This window comes from Xyrauchen texanus, chromosome 33, assembly GCF_025860055.1.
Source record: "Xyrauchen texanus isolate HMW12.3.18 chromosome 33, RBS_HiC_50CHRs, whole genome shotgun sequence".
NCBI lineage: Eukaryota > Metazoa > Chordata > Actinopteri > Cypriniformes > Catostomidae > Xyrauchen > Xyrauchen texanus.
The window spans coordinates 3,607,215-3,630,436 of NC_068308.1; the positions used below are offsets into that span (position 1 = coordinate 3,607,215).

Consider the following 23,222-nt stretch of genomic DNA (forward strand, 5'->3'; position numbering starts at 1 on the left):
GAATGATACAGAATATTGATATTTGACTTGGATGAAAAGTTATGCAAACACATAGTTTAAGAGGTGGCTGTGAAAAAGGATTTGAGGCTATATCTTAGACTGTGTCCAATCAAAACAAAACTTGGGCACATGCTGAGTTTAGCAACAGTGACACCTATGGGTCAAGAAATTTGATAAATTGCTTCTTTTTTTTTACCTGTAACTTTTGAACCATGCGTTGGTGTATGTGGATTCCTTAGGTTATGCAGATTTCAACGATACCTGTTTCTCCCATATCGGCCATACTGCCTCTCCACCATACTGACATTTATAGCAAACTTATATATCTTTTAAATACATTGTCGGATTTCAAAGAAAATTGGTATGTATCACCGACATCATGTTCTGATGATACTTGAGCAGTTTGGAGATAAAGCCACCTATAGTTCAAAAGATAACCCACACTTGTGTGCTAACTCAAACTTCAGGAGGTCTCTTTACCACTGTCGACTGAGTGGCTCAGTGTGTTAAAGTGTTGTTTTAATGTTTGAAAGGTTGTGGGATCAATTTTCAGGTGGACTGATGTTAGAGTTTATGTTATATTGTACTGGAGATCTTTGTATTGTTTACTGAATTGTTTTATATATATTGTTTTACATATAGGGATGATCACAGATCAGTTCTTCTTAGTTTTAGTGTTGTTCTTCTTAGATATATATATTTCAAAAGATATCACTCCCATATGCGGTATATATATATATGGGAGTGATATCTTTTGAAAGAACTGAGAAGTTTGGAGCCAACATCACATGTAGTTCAAAAGTACATGGTCTGTTTATCATGGTTATCATGCTATGACAGCTTAGCATGCTAATTGGTTAACATGCTGTTTGGATTTTCTGTCGTATAAGGCTATTTGATCACAATGCTATCCATAGGGCAACATGAGCTTAGCATGCTAATTTGTTTGCATGCTAACCAACATATTTGCAAAGCTATTTAATCATAATGCTATCCGTTAAATAAATAATGACCAGTCTGTTCTTTCTATCTGCTGTGTTTGATATCAGCCATTTTGGGTCTCCGCCATTTTGAATACTTTTTATTTTATTCAAAACTTGCTAACTCTCAGCTTGGTATGTCTCTTCAGCAACTATAAATCCTGTGGCAATGTGGTCCCGTGGTATGATGCACCATACATGTGTGCTGTGGTGATTGAAAGGTTGTTGGTTGGAGATCAGCTTGGATGACTAAAAAACATTTGAGTGTTGGCAAAAACACATTACGACCGATCTGTTCTTTCTTTCTGCTGTGTTTGATATCAGTCATATCGGCTCTCCACCATTCTGAATACTTTTTTAAAATTCAAAACCTGCTGACTCTCAGTTTGGTTTGTCTCTTTAGCACCTGTCAAACTTATCAGTTTCTCTAACATTTTTGGTGACTTGACAAGTAGTGTAAAGTTGCTTTGTATGTCATATTCATGCAATGTGTTGTGCTTACTATGGTGTAATGCTTGCCATATCAGAGATTTTTAATTCTGTTTACTGAATAGTTGCTAGACTTTTCCCCAAGCAAATTTAAATTTTCCCCTTTATTGAAAAGTTACATGAATGTTACATTATGGTATCAGCTGTGCTCGGCTGCAATTGCACTAAGTTTGGTATGTCCCCTTACCCAGAGGCAACTCTGTGTAGTGTAGTGGATAACACACTGAATTCTAGAATAGAAACTTGTGGGTTCAAATCTGTGCTGGGGTGACATGCTCTGTGCTTGCTCTGTTAGATCTTTGGGTTGTGTTTAGATAGTGCTTGGCCCTGTAATGGCTGTTTGCAGTTATTTTATGTATATTATTCTGCTGATGAAGTCTATGGCTGCCCATAGAACTGCACATTGGAAAGTTGTGAAATTTGGCACACTGATTGAGGACACTCTCACGTGTAAGTGACCCAAATTTGGGGTCTCTAGCTAAAACCCTCTGGCATCACAAACTGTTCAAATTTGTACTTATGTTTATGCTCATAACTTCTGAAACGTAAGGCCTAGAATCAAAATTCCTTGGCTCATGCTGAAGGCGCGGTCACACATACCTTTGCATGGCGAAATTCCGTGGGCGAAGATGGCATGGGCGGATGCAGAGCGCATGTGAAATCAGCAGAACTTATTTTTAAAGCAACCTCTTTTTAATGCTGCACTTCGTCCTCTAGCAGAGTTAAGTTAAAAAGAAACTCAACGCTCAAATGTTATCCTTGTCCATTGCATATTCAGTGTAATTGTGTACCCCACTCAGAGGTCACTGCCAAACAAAGCAGCTTCCTATTGGTCAACACGGCAAAGTTCGTCGCGAAGTTCACTTTACACGAAATCCACGAGAGGAAATTCTTCGCCACCAGAAGTCCATTGCACGAAATTTTAGATCACGCAGATTCTCATTGTTTTGCTCACAGAATTTCGCAGTGCAGATGTGTGTGACTGTGCCTTGAGTTGAATGCATACCATGATTTTCCACCATTGTTAATTTTCGAAAAACAATTACTTTTTTGAAAGCCTACTAGGTCGTACGTCCGATTTGCACGAAATTTGGCATGCATTGTCTAGGGACACTGGGGACAAAAATTATCAAAAGCTTTTTGATAGTCCAAACTGTTTACAAATAGCACTTCAATGAATTCAACAGCGATTACACCAAAACGGACGCAATGCTGTAACTTTGCAACACTTTGGCGTATTGAAACAAAACTTGGTATATGTCAAAGGCATATAGGAGTTTCCTGTATCTGCACAGTGCCACCTAGTTGTCAAGAGAAATGAAAAATTATAACTTATAACTTCTGACTATTTTGGCCTTAAATCGTGAGACTGGTCTCTATATATATTCCTTGGGGCATAAAAGGTTGAATGATTTTCCTATGTCGGCCATTTTGGGTGTCAGCCATTTTGAATTGTGTCATAAAATCCTGTATTTTACAAACCCATTTGCGCAGGGTTACAAAGTGCATAATCAGCACTATTTATATGCCCTGAGGGTACTTATAAAATTTAGGGTCAGCGCCACTTTGTGGCCAAAAATTATAACAAAATGTTTATTAATGCTTGTAACATGTGATTAATTTGCCCTGTTGTCCTGTGACTGCTCTTTAAAGATTAGCAAATTTAATAGAAAAACTACTTTTTCAAACTCCTCCTAGACCAGGGTTTCTCAACAACTGGGTAATTGCCTGCTGTGTTGCAAGATCTTTTCTGTTGTGAGTACAAATTACCAATTAGAAGAATAGAACAGTACATTTGCAATGTTTTGGGCAACAGTGACCTCTATTGTCGAATAGTTTTAATATCTCCAGGTTTACGTAAATGACCGTAAGTAAGAAGCTGCATTAATCTGATGTTTAATTATTAGCTGTCCAATCAGAATAATTCATCGATGATACAAAAAGTTTTTGGACAAGGTCTCTTTATATAGTGTTGCATGCACTAGCTCCATGCATTATTGTGCTAGTCTGAATGCAATAAAATCTCTGGAAATCATCATTTCAGAGTGGCAATCCCAAGTAGGGTAGCCACTGTTCCCATAAAATAAGTGATCGTCCCATATTTGAAAAAGATGAAATGATGCATCCCGTGATTTGTCCTGTATTTAAGCTTCGATGGCGCCACCACAAAATCTTTCTAGATTATTAATTTATCCTTGATCTTCGTTGGAAATTGTACCTACATGTAAATTGTAAGGGACTGTCTGTAAAGGCCTTACATTGTGCCAAAATTTGCTAAACCCAATTTGTATGGAATTTGTCATATATCATTGAGGGACACTCTAGACAAAACATTAAGAGCTTTTCGATAGACAAAACAATTCTCAAATAGCGTGGCAACGAATTTGATGGCAAGTCACCAATATGCATTGGTACATGCAAAGGCTGTATCGCTTTTCTGTATTGTCATGAAACTTTGTGTGTGTCATAATGACCACACCTTGACCTCACCAATTTGGTGACTGTGCAACCTATTGGTCAAAATGTATAATTTATTGTATTTCAATTTTAGCAATTCTATCTGTGTTTTTAATGTTGCTTTTCTAAGTCATAATCAGCGAAGTCCAGTGACACTACTGTACATGCCAAATGTTGGTGTACTTGGCCCCCTAATTGCTGCTTGCAGAGATGTTTTAAATTGTGTCTGTTCCTCACTAAAAGCAGTTGTGTGGTTTCATAAGGCTTGGAATATAACATATACAGACCAGTGTACTAGTTTTGTAATACTTTTTTGTGTTATATTTGGGGTTTGACAGAGATGGCGGCTTCACCATTCACTTTCATCCAGTCATCCAGGTTTATAACAACATGAAGGTGAGCAAACGATGACAGAATGTTTGTTTTTAAAAGAACTATTCCTTTAAAGTTATGTGAACTGGTTAGCTCCGCAATGTAAATAATCAATTCATATAAAATATATTGCATTTCTAAGCATTAAGAATTCTAAAAGAATATGAGTCTGATTTTGGCAGATGTTTCTGGTTAGACTGAGGTGTGTGAAATTTGGATTCCTTCCTTTAGTTTAGGGTGGGATGATTTATATACATTTCTCAGAGATGACTCCGCTAATGTGTTTATGTGTTATTAAAGTGTGTTTGAAAGAACAACGCATATTAGCAGATCATCCTGTATGAAGTTAGTCAGTTAATTTTTAGAAGTTATTTTATCATCCAGTTTAAAGGTGATTTATGTTTTTATAATCTAAACAGATTCTTAGAGACACTCTGGAATACACACACACACACACACACACACACACAGAGTGGCCTGCTCATATAAGGAGCTGAAATTCTCCTCGCTGGGAATTCTAACCATATTTAGAGCTGTATGTCTGTTTGGCTTGGCTTAATTCTGCCACAAAGCAAACCACTCTACATTCATGCGGTATGAGCTGACAAATCACCTCCAAAAACACGACAAACATACACGAGAGAGGAAGAGGAATTTGATTAACCATAAATCGATCAGTAATGTTGATTCAATATAACAAATCATGATTGATGGGAATTTTTCAAATCTCTAAAATAATCTTATGTGTCAATTAACTGTAAGCACCATTACAAAAATATATTATAATATATATAAATATAACATGTTGTCATACACATTTTATAGTATGGTAGGTAGGTAGGTAGGTGGGTGGATGGATGGATGGATGGATGGATGGATAGTCCATGGTGGAAGAACACATAATTTGCTGGAATGCTCTGAATTACTCAATATATGATCAGATTCCAATTTTGATGTCTTTATTTCTTTCTTTGACGTTTCCTAAAACTGATGTGGTGCTGTGTGGCAAAAATAAAATCTGTTAATTGTTTTGAAAGTATTGAACTTGATTTAGAGAACAATTTTGTCTAATCAGTTGAGAAAAAAGGTATTCCATTCATCAGGGAATAAATAGACATCACTATAAAATATTAGTTTGCCTTTTAGTTATCATAACTTAAAAGGTACAGTTAGAATAACTACCCTTGATTGATCTTGTTAAGACAACTCAATTATCCAAGTTTTTGCAGGCTGAACTTGTGATAAATGATTGAACTTATTCAGCAAATTATTGAAAACGATTCAGCTGAAATCAAAAATATACAGCAAGTCAAGAGAACTACGCTCATCACGCTCACGTTTTCGTATTCCCAGCGTGCACTGCCGCATGAATATGCAAATTGCTCTGTTTTGGTCTTTTCTTTTTTATGTTTGCACCATCTATTCATGCTGTCGGTTGTAGTTTTGTTGTCACTTTCAGTTATTTGTCATATAGAAAATTAGCTATAGTTCAAAGCTCATCTTTTTACTCTATAATGCGTTGATGACTGTCAAAATCATTGTGATTTGTGTGTAAAGTGTTGAGGCTTCTATATTCAAGTTTCACTGATTTAGAATTAAGTTGATTGAACTAAGAAAGTCAAGTTTACTTAAAAAGATATTGGGCCTCAATCGTGAAAAAATTTTAAATATACGAAAGAATTGGGAGTCATTTCCACGTGGAGCTTCACGAAAACTTTCTGCCGGATTCACGAACGCTTCGTATTGCCCAGATTTGTTAGTACAACTTGGGTAATGTTAGTGAATTAAATACGAAAACTTGTTTTGATGTTTGTTAATGAATCTGAAAATTGACGTCAGACCGGCTTTACGAACAATTTACACAAAAATGTGTTATGCTCATGTTTCATGAACGAGGCCCATATTATCTCATTTAACAAGTTATATTGATTTAAGTCAATTTCATGTTTTGTTTAAACAATTTAAAATATTAATTCGGCACGAACGCTTAAACAAATTGTTTTAACTTTTTTCCAAGTTAAAACAATTAGCAATTGTGATCTACTTCGAATAGAGCATAATATGCTTTGAATAGAGCATAAAATGACTATATCTGTCATTTTTATTAATTTCATCTATGAGGAAATTGGTTGATACAACATTAGGACAGTTTAATTGCATTGTAAAACAACTGTATTAGGCCTAACTATGCAAATTTGGCACTACTCTTACAAAGAGTACTATGGTACTACCATGTTTTTTTTTTTACATGTCAAAAAAGAATGTAGATTAAATTAGCTCCAAACTGTTATTACAACAAAGCAATGTTTCGACCAGTTAGGTCTTCATCAGGCACATTGACCTAACTGGTCAAAACTATGCTTTGTTGTTATAAAAGTTTGGAGCTTTAATTTCAGTGTGCGGACATCTACCTTCTTTTTGATGTTCGTTAACATTTTTTGTCCTGCACCCAGGGCCGTAGCTAGTGGGGTGAAAGGTGGTAACGATTCTAGGGGTCCAAATGTCAAGGGGACCCCACAACAAATTCTAAACTGTTTTTTTTCCCTCCCTTTTTCTCCCCAATTCCCAATGCGATCTAAGTCCTCGTGGTGGCATAGTGGCTCGCCTCAATCCAGGTGGCAGAGGATGAATCTCAGTTGCCTCCGTGTCTGAGACCGTCAATCCACGCATCTTATCACGTGGCTTGTTAAGTGCGTTACCGCGGAAACATAGTGCATGTGGAGGCTTCACACTATTCTCCACGGCATCCACGCACAACTCACCATGCGCCCCACTGAGAGTGAGAACCACAAGGTGGTTATATAGTGACCACAAGGAGGTTAACCCATGTGTCTCTCCCCTCCCTAGCAACCGGGCCAATTTGGTTGCTTAGGAGACCTTAGGAGACTAAAACTCGTGATTCCAGGGGTGGTAGTCAGTGTCAATATTCGATGAGCTACCCAGCCCCACCCCCATTTTTTACATGTACCATGGTATTCTTGGAGAAAATACATTAATACCACCTGATACTTTCACTGTTACCATGGTATATGTCCAGAACACACAGTAGTACCGTAATACAAGTACAAACACATGTCATGGTACATTGTCCTAAAACCATGTTTGTTTATTTATTTATTATAGTTATATCCAAGTTTGCAAATATCCATTGTGGTTTGTAACTAAAAGAGAAATTAACATTACTAAAAATGGAAAATAAAATGCACCATATTTGCAGGCAGATTTATCTTAGTAAAATTCACATGGAGGCCATTTTACAGTTAGGTTTGTCCACAAACTGCTTTCTTTATCCACCTCAAACGTTACCAGATGTGTTCTGAGACAAGAATAGGTTGTCCACTCTGAAGACAGTGTTTTCTACTTTATTAACCTTTAAACGTAAGGGACTGCCTTCAACCATCTGCAAAATACATTATTTATTAACCTAGGCATACATTTGGTAGAATTCAGATTGCTTTGGACATATGTGTATTTATGTATTTATAAAATCTTAAGAACAATGGTTTAAACAGCACCGCAGTTATAGCACGAGCCTCTTTCAGAACCTGAAACCTCTCTGTATAAAAGGCTTCTTTTGGTAGATATGGGTCTATTTGGCTCATTAAAACTATTAAAATATTAACCTTTAAGGGGCCCTTCGTATTTAACCAAAAAACGTGCTTCAATAGTTCTGTGCTTGAGCAGAGAACCCTCTTCTTATCAAGAACCATTTCACACAGCACAGGGTTCTTGATTTGACTATGGTTCTTTTGAGAAAAGAAAAGTTCTTGATGTTGTATTAAAAGTTTTTAGATCAGTGTATTATTTGATGGGTTCTTTATAAAGCAAGTAAATATATGTTCTTCTAAAGAACTAGAGAACGAAAAGTTCTTGAGGTTCGTCAATGACATCACTGTAAAACCCTTTATGGTTCTGACTGAAATATTTCATTTTAAGAGTGTAGATCAAAATGGATCCGTATCTTTCTAACCGTTCACCATGAAAGTTCATTTAGTATCGCTATATTGTTTTATGAATACAGATTTAAAAGAAGTTCAACCTCAATGAAACTTGGCGCCACTCCATTTTCTCAAGCTCTCCACCCTTTCCTTATTCTTCATTTCCATTGCTTTTCAGTGATGGAGTAGTGAAAGAAACGCGTCAGGAAGAATAATAAAAGACATACCTAAGTCATCCATCAGTAAGTAGTCAAAATCGTATTCCTGATGAAAGGAGAAAATAGCTTAAATGGTCGAATTACTATTTATATATTCTTCTCCTTGGTCGCAAACTACTTCTGAAGGCGGAAACTACCCTCGGTCGTGCCAAATATGTTTCCAGGCTAAGAGTTTTCCCTCAGACTGTCCCGTTTCCCTTTATTCCAGTGAATGTAACGGGCCTGAAGAGGCGGGTCGAGTGAAGGGCGTTCACACACGACGCTTTCTTGCGTTCAAAAGCCACTAGACGGAATGCGACGCAATCGAACTGGACCTCGAGACACGCTTTTCAAGTTCAACTGTTGTCGAGGATCAGTTCAGCCAAAAAAAAAAGACAATTGCCATCATTTACTCACACTACAAAAAAATCAATTAGTCTGAGGGTGAGGAAACGTTGATTGAATTGCCATTTTTGGGTGAGCTATTCCTTTGACAAACCATACCAAAACTGCAACGCTCATGGGGTAAGATCGTTTTCTTTCCTATTTCTACGAGCATGACGCGACGGAACGTCTGTCTGACGCATTTGTATGGAGACCAATAAAACAGCGCAGAAAGACGCAAAACGCGTCCTGGTGAACGCCCCCTGACATTCCCAGACCATATTTGGGATCGAAAATTGCGAATTTGTGGCGGCCAGTATTGAGTCATACCAGCAATAACTAGGGGTTCATTGTCAGATATTATTTAAAGCACAAATATTATTAAGGTCCAGAAACAAGAGGGTGCTTCATCCTCAAAAAATAAATAAATAAATAAATCAAAAATAAATGTTACATGTATGCTTTACGAAATATATGTGTTTAGAGCTGTATATTTCACTGGTCCTAATAAAGTGCCAGACCCATCCACATCAATGTTGGATGTGATGTGCAGTCTGAGCAGGGGCGTAGAAACTACCTGAAAACTGGGAGTGTCATCAGCCTCTCTTCACAATAGGTCAGTTTAGATTTTTTTAAGATTATGTTTTATGTTTTTAAGAATATGTGATATAATTTGAAAGAAAGCATGTCAACTGAACTAAATACTCTCTAGCAAGTCAGTCCACTCTGCACCATCTTTGGAACGCTCTCTGGCAGCTGTTTAACTAGCGGCATACATGAGCGGCTTCTACCCACTTAAATGGGGAAAGACCAAAATCTCCAAAACAGTGGGTCAAGATTATGATCAACAAACATATTTTAAATCAGCAGTAAAATCTAACAACACTGATATGAGGAAGTGGGATTCTTTAACTCAGATTACACTAAAAAACACAATTTGTTTGTATAGCTAATGCGCATGCACGTTCTCGAGTTGACTGACAGGAAATGTCTGTATCTAAAAGGTGATTGGCTTTTACCTGTAAGGCAGGGCTTTCTTTCTTCATTGTTAGCTGTTCCAATTTCTCCCCTTCATTTTAATATAAGTGGCCCATCTCTACTAAATTGTCTCTGACTGAAGTTTTAAGAAACATCAGCATATGTTATGATATAACTTTAATAATTAAAACTTAAATGTAGAAACCATGTATGAATGAAAATGAAAGAATTAAAATAACAGTTTCATGTCAATCCTTGTACAGTACAGTAATCTAATTACACTGTAGAAGATGTAATTAGTACTAGTAATACATTTGTTTTTATTTATTTTTTTGAGTAACTTACCCAACACTGCATATAATCTAATGACTGATGTCAAATGTTTCAAACATTGGTCCAGTCAGCCAGAACCAAGAACAAATAAATAAATAATTCCTTAATGTCCGTGTCAAATATGATTTTACCTGAACAATTTTAGAAGCTTCTGTCACCTCTCTGTCTACACTGTTGACTTGGTCACTGATATTTTTTTCTCCTTCTAAAATAGATATGTCACAAACATCATGTTACCATTATTCTAAATTTAATATAGTAGCCAAACAAAAAGCATGGAAAAGTCAAGCAGCTTTGAAGTATATTATGACATTAGATTACTGTTGCCACACACATATGACTCTCGTAACCCAGAATTGTTTTTATTTTTTGAACAGCCGCCGCTGGTTAAATGACCTGCATGCGTAACACTCCATGAGCATGCGTATAACAAACCCATGTTCATTATTTTAATATGTATAATGAATTAATGTATTAAAATTGTTATTAGTGGTTATTATTATTTTTTAAACCCAATAGGGCACTTAATGACTATCTAATGAAATATCAGCAGGTGATGAAAGACCAGATGGATAAAGTCATTTTAAATAAAGTCATTTGCAGTCGTATGGTGGAATTTAATTACTACTGAAGCGAGACCCAATACATTTTTTTTAAAACAGCAGGAAAAATGGCAATATGTAAGCTTTATTATCTGCAATTATGTCAGATTAGCCTACCATTGCATGCATTCATGTTTTGATACTGTTTGTGAAACAGGAACTATATTTTCTGCACGAATTACATGAGCAAAGAGCCATGTAACATAGGCTGAATCTACCTCTGCATGTTTTCATGCACATTTTTTACCATGTGAAATTCAAACGAACCTCTGAATCCAAAAGTTAACAGTTCTTAAAAAGGAAATAAATGCATTAATTAAAAAGATATGATTCGAAATGAAAGGTTTTAAACAATAACAGGCATATCACACGGTAATTTAAGCAGGCAAGCGAGCACGGTTCATTAAGATTGTTGTAAAAATAAATCACATTAAATCTGACCTGGCTGTTCAGAATGAAGACACATCGGAACAAATCAGATACATCTCCAATTTATTTCCACATATGAAAGTGTCCGCTTTTGGCTGTTCACGCGGTCATCCAATGAACAGGCCTTTCACATGTGACTGAAAATATCTGATTTGTGCCACATTCAGCTACAGAGTGAATGTAGCCAAAGATGACTTCTCTGTTTGCTCACGTCTGTTAGATCAGTGTCTGCTTCTGGCAGTCTGTGGGTTCATTAATATTAATCATGTTGTCTGCATTCACTTAAACTGATTTTCTGAATCCAAACGTGGACTGTGAGTGCTAGCCAATGGGTTAGCTCAAGTTAGTTCTGCCCACTGCCAAAGCAACCAGCTGGCAGAGGTTTCTGCTGGGTCTTAAAGGCTTCATTTTAGGTGAACGCCTGCACTTTTCCCCCTTGCAGTACAATCAAGGACGAATCTTGTGGGACATGTCCCCCTCAGTTATAATGGTTCCTACGCCCCTGATTCTGAGATGCTATTCTTCTCACCACAATTGTACAGAGCGGTTATCGGAGTTACCGTAAAATTTGTCACCTCGAATCAGTCTGGCCATTCTCTGTTGACCTCTCTCATCAAGACATTTCCATCTGCAGAACTGCTGCTCACTGGATGTTTTTTGTTTTTGGCACCATTCAAAGTAAATTCTAGAGACTGTTGTGTGTGAAACTCCCAGGAGATCAGCTGTTACAGAAATACTCAAACCAGCCCGTCTGGCACCAACAATCATGCCACAGTTGTAATTACTGAGATCACATTTTTTCATCATTCTAATGGTTGATGTGAACATTAACTGAAGCTCCTGAACCTTATCTGCATGATTTTCTACATTACACTGCTGCCACACGATTGGTTGAAAATATAATCACATGAAAAAGTGTTCCTAATATAGTGTTCAGTGAGTGTATATATGAATGTACACTCACCTAAAGGATTATTAGGAACACCTGTTCAATTTCTCATTAATGCAATTATCTAATCAACCAATCACATGGCAGTTGCTTCAATGCATTTAGGGGTGTGGTCCTGGTCAAGACAATCTCCTGAACTCCAAACTGAATGTCAGAATGGGAAAGAAAGGTGATTTAAGCAATTTTGAGCGTGGCATGGTTGTTGGTGCCAGACGGGCCGGTCTGAGTATTTCACAATCTGCTCAGTTACTGGGATTTTCACGCACAACCATTTCTAGGGTTTACAAAGAATGGTGTGAAAAGGGAAAAACATCCAGTATGCGGCAGTCCTGTGGGCTGAAAATGCCTTGTTGATGCTAGAGGTCAGAGGAGAATAGGCCGACTGATTCAAGCTGATAGAAGAGCAACTTTGCCTGAAATAACCACTCGCTACAACCGAGGTATGCAGCAAAGCATTTGTGAAGCCACAACACGCACAACCTTGAGGCGGATGGGCTACAACAGCAGAAGACCCCACCGGGTACCACTCATCTCCACTACAAATAGGAAAAAGAGGCTACAATTTGCAAGAGCTCACCAAAATTGGACAGTTGAAGACTGGAAAAATGTTGCCTGGTCTGATGAGTCTCGATTTCTGTTGAGACATTCAGATGGTAGAATCAGAATTTGGCGTAAACAGAATGAGAACATGGATCCATCATGCCTTGTTACCACTGTGCAGGCTGGTAGTGGTGGTGTAATGGTGTGGGGGATGTTTTCTTGGCACACTTTAGGCCCCTTAGTGCCAGTTGGGCATCGTTTAAATGCCACGGCCTACCTGAGCATTGTTTCTGACCATGTCCATCCCTTTATGGCCACCATGTACCCATCCACTGATGGCTACTTCCAGCAGGATAATGCACCATGTCACAAAGCTCGAATCATTTCAAATTGGTTTCTTGAACATGACAATGAGTTCACTGTACTAAAATGGCCCCCACAGTCACCAGATCTCAACCCAATAGAGCATCTTTGGGATGTGGTGGAACGGGAGCTTCGTGCCCTGGATGTGCATCCCACAAATCTCCATCAACTGCAAGATGCTATCCTATCAATATGAGCCAACATTTCTAAAGAATGCTTTCAGCACCTTGTTGAATCAATGCCACGTAGAATTAAGGCAGTTCTGAAGGCGAAAGGGGGTCAAACACAGTATTAGTATGGTGTTCCTAATAATCCTTTAGGTGAGTGTATACTGGTAATATAATATGTAGTAATAATAATAATTATAATAATAATATACACTGATCAGCCACAACATTAAAACCACCTGCCTAATATTGTGTAGTTCCCCTCGTGCTGCCAAAACAGATCTGACCTGTCAAGGCATGGACTCAACAAGACCTCTGAAGGTTTCCTGTGGTATCTGGAACAAAGACATTAACAGCAGATCCTTTAAGTCCTGTAACTTGTGAGGTGGGGCCTCCATGGATCAGACATTTTGGTCCAGCACATCCCATAGATGCTCAATCGGATTGAGAGCTGGGGAATTTGGAGGCCAAGTCAACACCTTGAACTCTTTGTCATGATCCTCAAACCATCCTGAACAATTTTTGCAGTGTGGCAGGGTGCATTATCCTGCTGAAAGAGGCCACTGCCATCAGAGAATAACATTGCCATGAAGGGGTGTACTTGGTCTGCAACAATGTTTAGGTAGGTGGTACGTGTCAAAGTAACATAAACATGAATACCAGGACCCAAGATTTCCCAGTAGAACATTGCCCAGAGAATCACACTGCCTCCACTGGCCTGTCTCCTTTCCATGGTGATTCTACTGCCTTCTTATCCCCAGGTAAACACACACACACTCACCTGGCCGTCCACATGATCTAAAAGAAAACGTGATTCGTTAGACCAGACCACCTACCATTGCTCCATGGTTCAGTTCTGATGCTCTTGTGCCCATTGTTGCTGCTTTCGGCAGTGGACAGTGGTCAGTATGGGCACTCTGACCGGATTGCGGCTATGCAGATCCATACCCAGCAAGCTGCGATGCACTGGGTGTTCTGACACCTTTCTATCATGGCCAGCACTACGTTTTTCAGTAATCTGCACTACAGTAGCTCTTCTGTGAGATCAGACCAGACGGACTAGCTTTCGCTTCCCACGCACATCAATGATTCTTGGGCGCCCATGACCGTTGCTAGTTCACTGGTTGTCATTCCTTGGACCACTTTTGATAGGTTCTAATCACAGCATACTGGGAACACCCAACAAGACCAGCTGTTTTGGAGATGCTCTGACTCAGTTGTCTAGCCATCACAATCTGGCCCTTGTCATAGCACTCAGATCCTTACGCTTGCCCATTTTTCCAGCTTCCAACACATGAAATTCAAGAACTGACTGATCTGCTGCCTAATATATCCCACCCCTTGACAGGTGCCATTGTAATGAGATAATAAAAGTTATTAACTTCACCTGTCAGTGGTTTTAATGTTGTGACTGATCAGTGTATTATGGTTATAAAATAAAGTACCATGGTAATTTATCATTGTAAAGTATTGTCAGTGTAATTTAACTTATAATAGTTGGCTTTGTTTATTGGTTTCTTATAAGCTATATAAAAAAAAACTACCAATATAAAGTAGTAAAGTAGCACAATGGTTTTGGACTTTTTATTTATTTATTTTGTTTATTACATGTACCATGGTTATGCCATAGTTTATTTAACATGTACTGTGGCAATAGCATATTTTTGGGAGATGGTACTGCCACATTACTGTTTGGAAAGGCAATGTTACACCGTAAGCAATGCTAAATAAGAACTAGCAACAAAATGTTGTTCACTATTGGTTAGTATTTTAAATTGAGAAGAACTGTACATGTTGCTGCATAAAACATGATTTTACTCACCGAATGAGTCAAACAGAGATACCAAGGTTTGTGATCTGTTTAGTGTCCAACCCCTTGACAACCTCTTTTGTTGTTCTCATATATATTCTCATATGTATAGCATTTCCATTCTGAATAGTCATAGTAGTCATTTATACAAACCAATAAAAAGCACAAAGAGTGGTGGATATTACTGGTTATAATGAACTGTTACTCTACTAGGAAAGCCTTAGTTTTTAGAGCAAATGCAGGTTGCTAGTAGAAACACCATCAGAAATCAAGAGGAAAAAAGTAACGTAAACGCAGATTATGCAAAATTCTGATTTAATAATCTCTTTGACTAAGGGGAAGCTTGTTATCTAAAGGCTTATATCATAATAAAAAAAAACATACATTGCACTAGAAATCAGCTGCAGAGGTGAACGGAGGTCATACTAAACCAAAAAGCTTTCTTCTTCAAAAGATAACATTTCCTGCATGCTTCCAAGTGTAACATGTTAAAACTGATACATGCACATCTGCAATTACAAACCTTTGCATCACACTTGCTCCCCCATGTGCCATTTGTGGTGCTAAATCAAAATTCTTTTTTATATATTTTTTAACAAATTATGTAAACAGCCTCTTAAAGGAACAGCATCTCTCTAATGCTTCAAATTTCATTCAGGCAAAGAAAACGAGTTTGACACATATGACATTTAAAATGAGGTCAGTCACTTGAGATGGAATATTGTGTCAGTCCAGATAATGAAGTAAACAGACGTATCAACAACAACAGTAATCTTATTTCTAGATGCTTCTCTGGACATTTAGTAATTGGCTTTAGTTCAGCGGTGGGTGGCGACTGGTGAGATCTTTTTGGTTTCTTATATCCCCATAATCATACTCGCTCCATCCTGACGTGTTGTATCAGTACACTCATGCTACTCTAGTCATTATGCAGTCGTGCTCACTGTACTGACTGCTCATTGGCTGTGCTGCCAGAGTCCTGAGGCTTCATGACATCGGGAAGTTCAGGAGGGCTGGAGAACGGCTCCACTTGCAGGGGCTCAAAGGCATCATCTGTGGAGGCATGGAGGGGGAAAGAAAGAATGAGTTATTTTGTTAAGCATATCTACATTTTGATACCTACAAGAGTTTATTTTATTTATTTTTTACATAAACATGCAACCTCTGTTGGCATCATAATTCCAGGGTAATATAACACAAAGCATAATTTTATAAATTTACACAAAATATTTTTTAAATTTTAATCATCATAGTCAGTGAAAAAGGTCTCTTGTTGCAAAATATTTCCTTAGTTACCATAAATTGTAAAACAATTACACCAGTCCTAATACACAATAAGTACCAATTTAAGGGTGTTTTACACGGTAGGCTGTAAAACGTGGTAAAATTGTCGCGCATGACTGCTTATGGCACACACTGCAACATAAAAATTATTTATATTTTTGTGGCTGCTGGATGTCACTGACCAATCAGAAGCAACTTTAATCAACTACTGTAGGTGTGTGTGCAATGACTTATTTCACAGATGTTTAAATATAATTTTTGTAATCGACTACACTAAAAGAAAAGAATCCTCAGAAAACCGTCAAAAAAACCATTGTGTACACACTCAATTTAAAATACCCAATCCATTATTTCAACAGCCAAACTGATACTAAATTATGCTGGAAATAGGGCATATATTTATGACATGCTTCCCTTGCATTACGATTATTATACATTAAACATAAAATATGACATTCACTGAATCAACATTAGCCAATGTTGGCATATTTATTGAAAACAATTGAATAAATAATGAATTATTCCGGCACCGGCAAAAGCGGTAATGATTCTGAATGGAGACTGTCTGAACATTTTGTTAATATATAGAGAGAAATGTACATTCGGGTTGTGCCGACAGACGATGATCTCGGGGATCGATGATGGTCAGTGATCACCAATAGCTGATGCCTTTGAACATGTCAATACAATATTTGGCTCGTTTCCCCATTAATGTATTAAATTAATATTATTAGACTTTTATTTTTTAATCAAATTAATATTACAAATAATTTGCCCGTAGACACACAGACACACGCTTAAAGAAACACACTTTATTATATTATTAAGAACAGATGACAGAAAAGCGTCTATGCGCATGTATGTTTGTACGGAGGTGTGCAGTCTCGTGGAACACACGTATCTAAGGATCTCACTCTTTCTTTGTTTCTGCCTTCCGATTTTTTTTCTTATAAGTGCTGCAAATGACCTCCGACATCTCAGTTCAGGAGGTGTTTTGAGTTCAGTTCATTGTGAACGCAACTCTGCAGCCTGTACATCTGTGATTAAAACATAAAATAATACAAAAACACATTCACCTCGAACCATGATTTATATTTCAGTGATTATTATCATTATAATTCTTATTTTTACATTCATAATTGTTTTTATGTCTTCATTTGTGTAAGTAATTTTCCACCTGCATGTTTAGACGGATTCTTGACAGACGGTAACTGGAAAGGTGGTTACTTTACATATATATATATATATATTATTTTAGCACTTTATTATTTATTTGCTTGCTTTTTCATTTATTTTGGAGTGCAATTTGAATTTAGAAATGTATTTGATTTAAGTTTTTCATTTTTTTAAGAAATTATTACATTTTCAATGCAAAATCACAAAAGTAAGAATATTCACTAATCCCTCAGCCCTAAGGTTTCCGATGTAATTGGATATATATATATATATATATATATATATCGAAGGAGGGAACAAAATGAATTCATTCACACACATTATATATTTTCCTGGATAATGTAAAACAGGACGGGTAGAGAATGCACAGATGAAGTAGGGAGATGTTGCCCTTCACAACTGTTGTTAAGACATCTTTCAAAAAGTTGAACAACACACATTTTAAGTGCACTTATTTTTTTTCCAGTTTCATTTGATCTTTTAGTTAAAGTAAATAAAAAAAGTTCAAAAGTTTGAAATCAAGGTGTCTTGCTTTATTGTGTAGGCTTAACCCTAACCTTGCTTAATGAAAATTACCCCATAGTACCACCTAGCGTCCAACCAGCAGTAATATTCGTTTCTGTCTTTTTCCTCTGGAGTTTATTTATTTTTTCTCTCAACCAACCAAAACTTGGTCGATCAAGACTCTACTCATCGACTAATGGTTAGTCGACTATCAGGGGGCAGCCCTATTAATAATCTTAATTAATGTCCCAGTAACAAGGGATGTGGTTACCGTGAGTTCCCTATTAATTTTGGGATTGGGAAAGAGCCGTCAGGGAGTTACACGGAGATGCCACCGTTTGTCAAGATCATTCACATGAATTCAATCGCATTTTCATGCAGGACATTTTGCAGCACACATGGAGAAAGATTAAAAAAAAAGACATTTTCATGGCTGCCGCATTTCATTGACCAATCACAGGTGACTAATCAACTGGTTAGTTCCCTTCAGAACAATCTGAAATTTACTATAAAGAGAATGAATTATAAATTAAATGTTTTCATTCACAGCCAATGTCTGCCCAGTCAGTCACATTTATTTAAGCCAAGTTCTATTCGTGGTTTAACTGTTTTATGGAGAAATTACACATTTTATGGAGATACAAATGCAATATTAACAAAATATATATATCATAATCGGGGAAGGCAACAAACAGTTTTGAATAATGGCACAGTAAGCCGAACTCAGCAGTCTCCATCCATCCATCCATTTTATCTTATCTAGGTTCATGGGGTGAACTCGGCTGCATAAACGTACTTTATTCCAGTGTTCTTTCTTTCCCTTTAATCTCGCAATGCATCGATGCATTTTCCCACCGCTAGACGGTAGCCGTAGTGTGCCAGAACGATACTTACAGGGCATTCAGAAAGTATTCAGAACCCTTAATTTTTCCCCCCACATTTTGTTATGCTCCAGCCTTATGCTAAAATGCATTCCAATGACTTTTTTCCACATCAATCTACACTACATACCCCATAATGAAAAAGCAAAAACCAGATTTTGTATAACTTTGCTAATTTATTAAAAAGAAAAAACTTTTACAAGGTCACAAAATCACAATTATAAGTATTTAGACCCTTTGCTGTGACAACTGAAATTTAGCTCAGGTGCATCCGATTTCTCAGGATCATCTTTGAGATGACTACACTGTGATTGGAGTCCATCTGTGGTAAATTCAATTGATTGTCTTTATAAGGTCTCACAGCTGAAAATGCATATCAGAGCAAAAACCAAGCCATGACGTCAAAAGGAACTGCCTGCAAAGCTCAGAGACAGGATTGTGTCGATGCACAGATCTAGGGAAGGCTACAAAATATTTCGGCTGCATTGAAGGTTCCCAGGAGCACAGTGGCCTCTATAATTCTTAAATGGAAGTTTGGAACAACCAGGATTCTTCTTAGAGCTGGCTGCATAGCCATTCTGAGCAATCGGGGAGAAGGGCCTTGGTAAGAGAGGTTACCAAGAGGCCGATGGTCACTCTGGTTGAGCTCCAAGAGATCATGTGTGGAGATGAGAGAAACTTACAGAAGGACAACCATAACTGCAGCACTCCACCGATCTGGGCTTTATGGCACAGTGGCCAGATGGAAGCCTCCACTCAAGAGCAAGACATGTAAAAAAGCACCTAAAGGCTTCTCAGACTGTGAGAAACAAGATTCTCTGGTCTGATTGAAACAAAGATTGAACATAAGTGAGTGTGTGTGTGTGTGTGAGTTAAAGCAGTGTTTCTCAAATGGTGGGTTGCAGGTCTATTCGGACTAGGTTGCAGACAGATATTTCGGCTGCCGCCCAAGTGATTATTATCTCGCAACCAGCTAAAGGCTTCTTATCGGCACTTTCGCAACAAGTGTAACGGAACCAGCTCGTGATCGTGATCTGCTCTTCTCTCTGGCATTGAGGAATAAAAGAGCAACTCTGTGCTCTGCGCTTAATTTTATTTATTATACATCACCTTTGCAAAACTGTTTCATTATTTTACATGAGTAAAAGTAACTTTTATATTTTGACAAAATGTTATTTGTTTCATATGAAATAATCTATAAAAGTAGAATCTATTAGACCTCATTTTATATCAACAGTGGCAGTTGTAGTTGTAATTAAAGTTCCAAGATGTGTTTCAGCTAGTATACGTTTTTTCATAAATACTATCATTTGTTATTATTATTACTATTATTTAAGACTAGCTACACTGACCTAACCGTGGTAATGAGGAGCATATCCTCCTGTGTAATATGTATGTTCTGTTTGAATTATGTTTGAAATTAGGAAACAAACGGGATAATAATGGGCTCATATAAGTAAATATGCTCTTCAATTTTTAAAAAGGGGAGAGAAACTTCCTGTAGATTTTGTTGTTGACATCAACAACAAAAATAATGTCGCTTGATGCATGTCCTTGTACTTGAAAACCATGAACAAAACTATGCAACATAAAAGGAAATGCGACTGAGGATACATTAAATACAGGTTATGTTTAATCTATGGCAGGTCGACACTTGATGTCCAATGTAAAATCTGTCCTGAAGCAAAACCAGTTTAGAACCACTGAGTTAATGCTACAGACAGGAGCAGTCTGGCCTTGCTGTCGCACAAATACTATATATTTTAATTGTTAATAATCATAGGACATTACTTTAAAAGCTCACACAGCTGATGTTATTTTTCATTTAGTAGCTAATTTAACATGCTATGCTAACATGTAAACTAACATGCTTTAGTTATATAAACTATACATATATAACTATATATGTTAGTTACATGCAATTTTTTTTTCATGTTTATAATTCAGTTTATTATCATAATTCTGTTAGCTTTCTAATTTATTTTCAAAAGGGAGACCTTTTTTTACATATACTTTAATTAAAACAAATGGTTTCAAGTTTAAATTATAATATAGCGTTTATTCAACAAAAAAACCCTTCTGATTTCACTCCTTTAAGGGTCATTGTAACTGATAATAATTGTGTAATAACATATACCTTGATACCGTAAAAGCATGATATTTTCTGAGACAGTCAACGACCGTGAAAATCTCATACCTTTGCAACCCTACAATGCACAATGTGGCAACTTGGCAAAAACATCCTGTGTGTATGGAACATACCTGTTCACAAGATTGCAAGCCACGCTTGCCGACAATCACGTACCGAGTTAAATACCCTTTAGTCATCAGAAAGCTACATAACTGGGGATCAGGATCCATTAAAAGTCTGTCTGGCAGTTTTGTAGTTCATGGCACATACCATTGATCTTGAAGGCCAGTCCTACAGTCCCAGGGGCCTGTGGTCTGGCTGTCTGATTTGTGAAGCCACAGTCTCCTAGTGTTTTACTGTCATCTAGCGCCTGGTCATCCTGAAACACATCATGACTCAATAACTGAAACAACATTAACTTTACAAACACATCCTGCAGTACAACACATAGTACAAACAGACGACTAAAAACTAAATAAAAGGAACATATGAATGGGGTAAAAATTAGACGCTAAAGTTCTGAATCATATCAGTGAGCTCATACCTTGTATAGTCTCTGTTCCTCAGGCGATCTCTTCATTATGCCCTCCACGATGCGTTTCAACTCATAAACGGTTGTGGATTCTTTGGCGTCCGTGAAGATTGTGGTCTTTTGACGCCTGATCATTAAGAATACATCCTAGAAAACAGTGTGAGTTTTAGTGAGCTGTGTAAAGCAGGGGCTTACGGACGATTTAAAAAGTGTGGGGAAGCATTAATGCTGCCATCATGTGCTACAAGAAATGTACTACTTCTGAAGTGGTAATTACGAGTACATCACGTTCAAGTGCTTTGTTGTCAGAAAGAACAGGAAACATGGAGTACACCCAGTTCACTCCTGCATATTTCTTGGGGGGACTCATATTTTGACACTGTGATGCATATTACTCAGCCCGTTTGCTGATGATAATGTTTTTTGGGCAAATATAAGCTATTATCTCAATGTAAAAATGTACAATATGCATCAGATGTTGCACATATACATAAATGAATATGACTGAAATGGCAAGCGCTAACAATTTGCTGTATTTAGAAAAATGTATTAAAACCTGTCATTCTCTAAAGAAATCGTAGTCTCCTCTGCCATGTTGAAAGCTTGCATCTCCCAACTCGGTTTCAAAATTATCTCAGGGTGTCCTTGAGGGGTTGTTCATGTGGAACTCATATTTATGATAATTCCAATAGATTTGGTCCAAAACTATTAAATTATTTAAAAATACATTACAAATAAATTTCCACAAAACTATTACTTGAATCTACTTCTTTTATGATGAACATGTTTTCAATTACAGAGCTTAAAATCATTTTGATATTTTTTCTGTGGCATAATTAAAAAATGTCATCTGGTGAACCGTCCGGAAAGGGTGAAAAAAATGCTAGAACCAAGATAATAGAAACCAAGATAATAATAATAATAGACACCAAGATCAAATTTCTAAGAACTTGACACGTGTTTAAAACTAGATTAGTAAACGATTTGTATCACCTTGGAAAACATTATTTGTCAATGACCCAACTGTTCAAGTACTTGTACATGTGCTCTGTAATATACTGTATGTATGTATCGTCTACTGTGTGTGTATATATAAATATTGTCTTGTGTACTGCTACAAGATCGAAATGTTGTTGGATTAGGCAGTTACACTAGTATATAAACTGCAGTGACAATACAATTATTTGATAGCTAATATCTTCGACAGTTGTAAGGGGAAGCAGGATTGACACAAGTACTACGACAATCACATAGTAAAATAAGGCTATAATAGCATGATTCTCTGATATATATATTTACCATGGTACTGAATGATTACCATATTAATATACCATGGTAATCGCAGAAAACGTCAAACACTACTTTAGATGAGTGTTGTCGAGTGGAGTGTAATGTTGTTAATATTGACTTGCTCTTCTAATGTTCCTCAGCGGCCTTGTTTACATGCGACGACATGAATCCGATCAGACACTCGTCATTCAAACACAGTTCATGAAGAAAGATCGACGCGACACTGAGTCCGACGCAACTCGTGACATTAGTGTAAACTACACACTTATTTTAGTATCACACGACAAACACATTTCAAATGAAACATGGCAGTTACTCACATATAAACAGCGCATAAACGGCTTATTTAACGTAAGGAATGACTTTTCTCACCATTTCAGCGGTTGTGAGGTCAATCACCATTCACCGCTCCACTGTCCCACAATACACCGCGAGT

General features: G+C 37.2%; 2 protein-coding genes across 3 annotated transcripts in view; both read right to left on the reverse strand.

Moving 5' to 3' along the window:
* LOC127626497 (transforming growth factor beta-1-induced transcript 1 protein-like) overlaps positions 1 to 8,943 on the reverse strand; it is a 36,162-nt gene extending 27,219 nt beyond the window's left edge. Inside the window, exon 1 of one of the 2 annotated variants that reach the window (XM_052102306.1) lies at positions 8,464 to 8,943. In XM_052102306.1, the coding sequence (XP_051958266.1) occupies positions 8,464 to 8,476 (13 nt within the window). In that variant the 5' untranslated portion in view covers positions 8,477 to 8,943. The remainder of the gene's footprint in view (positions 1 to 8,463) is intronic. The other variant, XM_052102307.1, reaches the window with a different exon arrangement.
* A 6,343-nt stretch (positions 8,944 to 15,286) lies between these two features.
* On the reverse strand, positions 15,287 to 23,221 carry LOC127626502 (elongin-B-like). The gene is made up of 4 exons (XM_052102313.1): positions 23,159 to 23,221; positions 21,509 to 21,643; positions 21,235 to 21,343; positions 15,287 to 16,041 (listed from the first exon to the last, which is right to left on the reverse strand). Exons 1-4 carry the CDS (start codon positions 23,186 to 23,188, stop codon positions 15,929 to 15,931), a joined length of 387 nt encoding a protein of 128 aa, XP_051958273.1. The 5' UTR covers positions 23,189 to 23,221; the 3' UTR covers positions 15,287 to 15,928.
* Position 23,222: the final 1 nt, after the last annotated feature.